This window comes from Brassica napus, chromosome C6 (assembly GCF_020379485.1).
Source record: "Brassica napus cultivar Da-Ae chromosome C6, Da-Ae, whole genome shotgun sequence".
Lineage (NCBI taxonomy): Eukaryota > Viridiplantae > Streptophyta > Magnoliopsida > Brassicales > Brassicaceae > Brassica > Brassica napus.
The window spans coordinates 27,974,985-27,978,472 of NC_063449.1; the positions used below are offsets into that span (position 1 = coordinate 27,974,985).

General features: G+C 39.9%; 1 protein-coding gene across 2 annotated transcripts; it reads right to left on the reverse strand.

Moving 5' to 3' along the window:
• Positions 1 to 445: 445 nt before the first annotated feature.
• On the reverse strand, positions 446 to 1,960 carry LOC111203354 (glutathione S-transferase T3-like). Of its 2 annotated transcripts, none has more exons than XM_022697075.2 (2): positions 1,367 to 1,960; positions 446 to 1,311 (listed from the first exon to the last, which is right to left on the reverse strand). In XM_022697075.2, the coding sequence occupies exons 1-2, from the start codon at positions 1,583 to 1,585 to the stop codon at positions 706 to 708; spliced, it is 825 nt and encodes a 274-aa protein (XP_022552796.1). In that variant the 5' UTR covers positions 1,586 to 1,960; the 3' UTR covers positions 446 to 705. The 2 variants fall into 2 exon arrangements, with proteins under 2 accessions (XP_022552796.1, XP_022552797.1); XM_022697076.2 differs by having other exon boundaries at positions 1,409 to 1,733.
• Positions 1,961 to 3,488: the final 1,528 nt, after the last annotated feature.

The following is a 3,488-nucleotide window of genomic DNA, read 5'->3' on the forward strand; positions in this document are numbered from 1 at the left end:
TTGTGTGAAGAAGAAGAAGAAGACATTTGAAAGTGAAATGGTAAGAGAGAGATGATAAAAGAGAAATAGTTTGAGAGAATATGAAACGAGAGAAAACGTTTGGCACAATTTGAATCTTACAATGCAGCAAAAAAAGAGAGAAAGAAACCGTTAGGCACAATTTGGAGAATACAATTTTCTAAACATGCTACTACATTATAAAGGAAGAATATGAAACGTATGGAACTTTAGGATTCACATGCTACGACTTTTGAAAGTTGTTTGTTTGTGTCACATGCTTCCCTGCTGTTTCTTTTCCTTTTCTTGTTTGCTTGTGTCACATGCATCTCTCTCAACCATCAACCTGCAAAATTCATATGTATAGATCACTTACACAACAAACGTCACATGCCACTCACTTTATTTCTTTTGTTGTTTGTGTCACGAGAACTGAAACTCAATATTATACATTGAAATTCAATATCATAAAATAGAAACCAATATTATACATTGAAACCCAATATTATACAGACTCGAGAACTCAAACTCAGACATAATATGAGACACAATATCATACAGACTCGACATGCATATCACAGACTCGACAATATCAGAAACAATATCATACAAACTTAGAGACAACATCATAGAAACTCAGACACAACTCAATACAAACTCAGACACAATACCGTACAAGATCGATCAGAAACAACATCATACACGCCCTCAAACCAACAGATCATTGATCAGCTTGTTTTTCAAAGCTTGCTCTGGTTCAGTTAATGGCTCAGTCTTGCCAAGTAGCATCTGAAGCAATTTTTGATTGTTAACCTTCTCTCTCAATGCAAAGTCCTTTTGCCTCATGTCCCACATGTTCTCAAGGTCCATACACACCTTCCCTTCTGCTTCTTCAGTGTTAGCCTTCCTCACAGCCGCTTTACTTAGTCTCTTTGCAGCTTTGACACCCGCAGGCCGGACCTCCACACCATTTACGTCCTCTTCTCTAAGGCTACATGGAACTGACGTTGATGACTGTCCTGTTTGGTTATCAACCTTTCTTCTCTTAGATGACACACCATTTTTACTCGCCAGACCTCCACACCATTTTTGATCATGCCTCAGCTCCAACCAAGCATGCTCAAGTGTGAACTTGCTCTTGTAATCATTGAAGAATATCTGATGAGCCAGCTTTAAAACATCATCCTCACTTTGCCCACTAGATTTTTGTTTAGTTGCTGCATCATAGCACCCTACAAACTTGCACACGCCCTCATTAAGCTTCCCCCGCCTCGATTTACAGCCAGTTGAGTCTCTCTTCTGCAAACCAGCAACCTGTGAACTTGCCTCAAAATATGTAGCAATTCTTTTCCAAAAAGCCATTGCTTACGATAGGGTCTTTAGATGTATTCAACCAAGCACTGATGAGCACCTTGTCCTCAGTTGGTGACCATTTCCGCCTTTCTTTACGGTCACTCACGATGTCTGCTTCTTCATTTTCCTCTTCAGGCCATACAGTACCATAGGCAGACGCATCAGAGACAGAGGGGTATGGTTGTTGACTGTTTAAAAGGTTTTGAAAGCTACAAGGAGCCGTAAATGGATCCATAGCGAAGGGGAATGAATTAAAAATGGGGAATTAGAGCTTGTTCTGTTTTATGAAATGCAATTTGAAAGGAGAAGAGATATGAAATGAGAAAGGGATACTTGGTCGTTTTTAAAGCAAACTTAATGAGAGTTTAGTAGGTGTTAAGTGTAAATGGTCATCAATGCACTTAAAACTAAAAAATCAAGAAAGTCAATGTATCTACCTAAACAATTGCCATCAACTACATGATCCTAAAGTCCATTTAATTCTAACCTAAACCATGTCTAACACGCATTAAAGGATGGACAGCTTACCTCTGAACCTGAAGAGATGGTTTGACATCTTTGATGAAGAGAGTCTTCAATGTGAGATGTCTTCTCCTTTCCTGTATCTTGCTGCTCTTTGGAGGATCTTTGTCTTCAATGTTATCTGTCTTCTCCTTTACTGTCTCCCACGCGGCTAAACCATCCAAAGCTGCTACGAACTGTCCTGTTATCAAAACCGAAGACACTTGGTTAATTACAACACCAAAATCATCGGATTCGACAACCATAAACCTCAAAGTTGTCAGAGGAGTTGTCGAGTTGAATCAATCGGTTCCGAGAGTCACTACCTCTAAGTTGGAAGAGACAGACGAGATATCGAAGGCACCGGTGGAAGATCAGCGACTCGGTGCCGATAAAATCGATGGAGGAGATGGTGAGGAGTCACAGCGAGTTGGCTAAGGACTTGCAGAGCTTGGAGTCGCTGATCGAGAGGAACTTGAGGATGGACGAGAGGAGGAGCCACGACGTCGTCGGTATCGGATTTCCGGGGCTGGGACATCGTTGGTATCGGATTCGGCGCATTACTCCACTGCTGTCTCCTCTTTGTCGTCGTCGGCGTTAAATCACGAAGAGGAGAGACGGAGAGACCGAGCCATCATCAAGCTTTGGAGATTTCATCAGAAAAGCATCTCTGATTCTTCGATGACATCGAAGAGAGCACCGCCGAGACAACAATAGAGAGAAAAGACCACGCATTTTTTCCTTTCGTAGAAAAAGAATCAACCAATATGAATATGCCACGTAGGAGTTCTTTACCACTCCTATAATCACTCAATTAAGGAGCGGTTCAGCTTAATAAATTCATTTTTCATTTAATTTTTTCTCTTTAATATATCAGAACCTCCTCTAGATGCTACCGATGGAGGTGCTCTAAGAGCACTTCCAATGGAGGTTCTACCCATAATTTTTAGAACCTTTGCATGAGGTTCTTCCCAAAAAAATGATCCCCACACTTACATACACTTATATAATGTATAAATATACACGTATAAATGTTTAGAACTCCAATGGATAGAACCTCCATTGGAGGTGCTCTAAGGGCATCTCCATCCCTACTCTATTTTTTTTTTCTAAAATATAGTTAAAATGATTATGGAGTAAAGAATGCTCCAACCTAACCCCATATCTCACTCCATAATGAATAATGAAGTTTACTCCATAAATGGAGTAATCTATTTTTTTTTTTGTTCATCACTCCATTATAGAGTGGGAAATGGAGTAGGATTGGAACAATTTTACTCCATTTTCACTTTTACTCTATTTTGAAGGAAAAAATGGTGTTTTACGTTGGAGATGCTCTAATAACGCCATATATAGAGTAACATGGAGCAGTTGAGACAGTAGCCCCACTCCGTCGATTCCTCTGCTGGCTGTGTATTGGGTAAGTACGATGCAGTGTGATATCTAACACCATTCTTTAGTGGACAAGTTTGTGACTGATAGGGATCTCTTGCTGATGAGTACAATATTCAGCACATGGACATAAACCCAGATCTTGTTTAACAGATTCATTGCTGGTTGCATTCTGGTTAAGATAAATATGTACAATATAAAACAAGTTCTTAGATTAGTTCCCACTCGAGTCCGAAATAGAATTT

Excerpts from the sequence above, each read along its gene's own strand:
- LOC111203354 (XM_022697075.2), bottom strand. The coding sequence starts at position 1,585 with ATGGATCCATTTACGGCTCCTTGTAGCTTTCAAAACCTTTTAAACAGT. Across the intron at positions 1,312-1,366 it reads ATACATCTAAAGACCCTATC|GTTGCTGGTTTGCAGAAGAG; the intron begins GTAAGCAATGGC and ends GCAAGTTCACAG.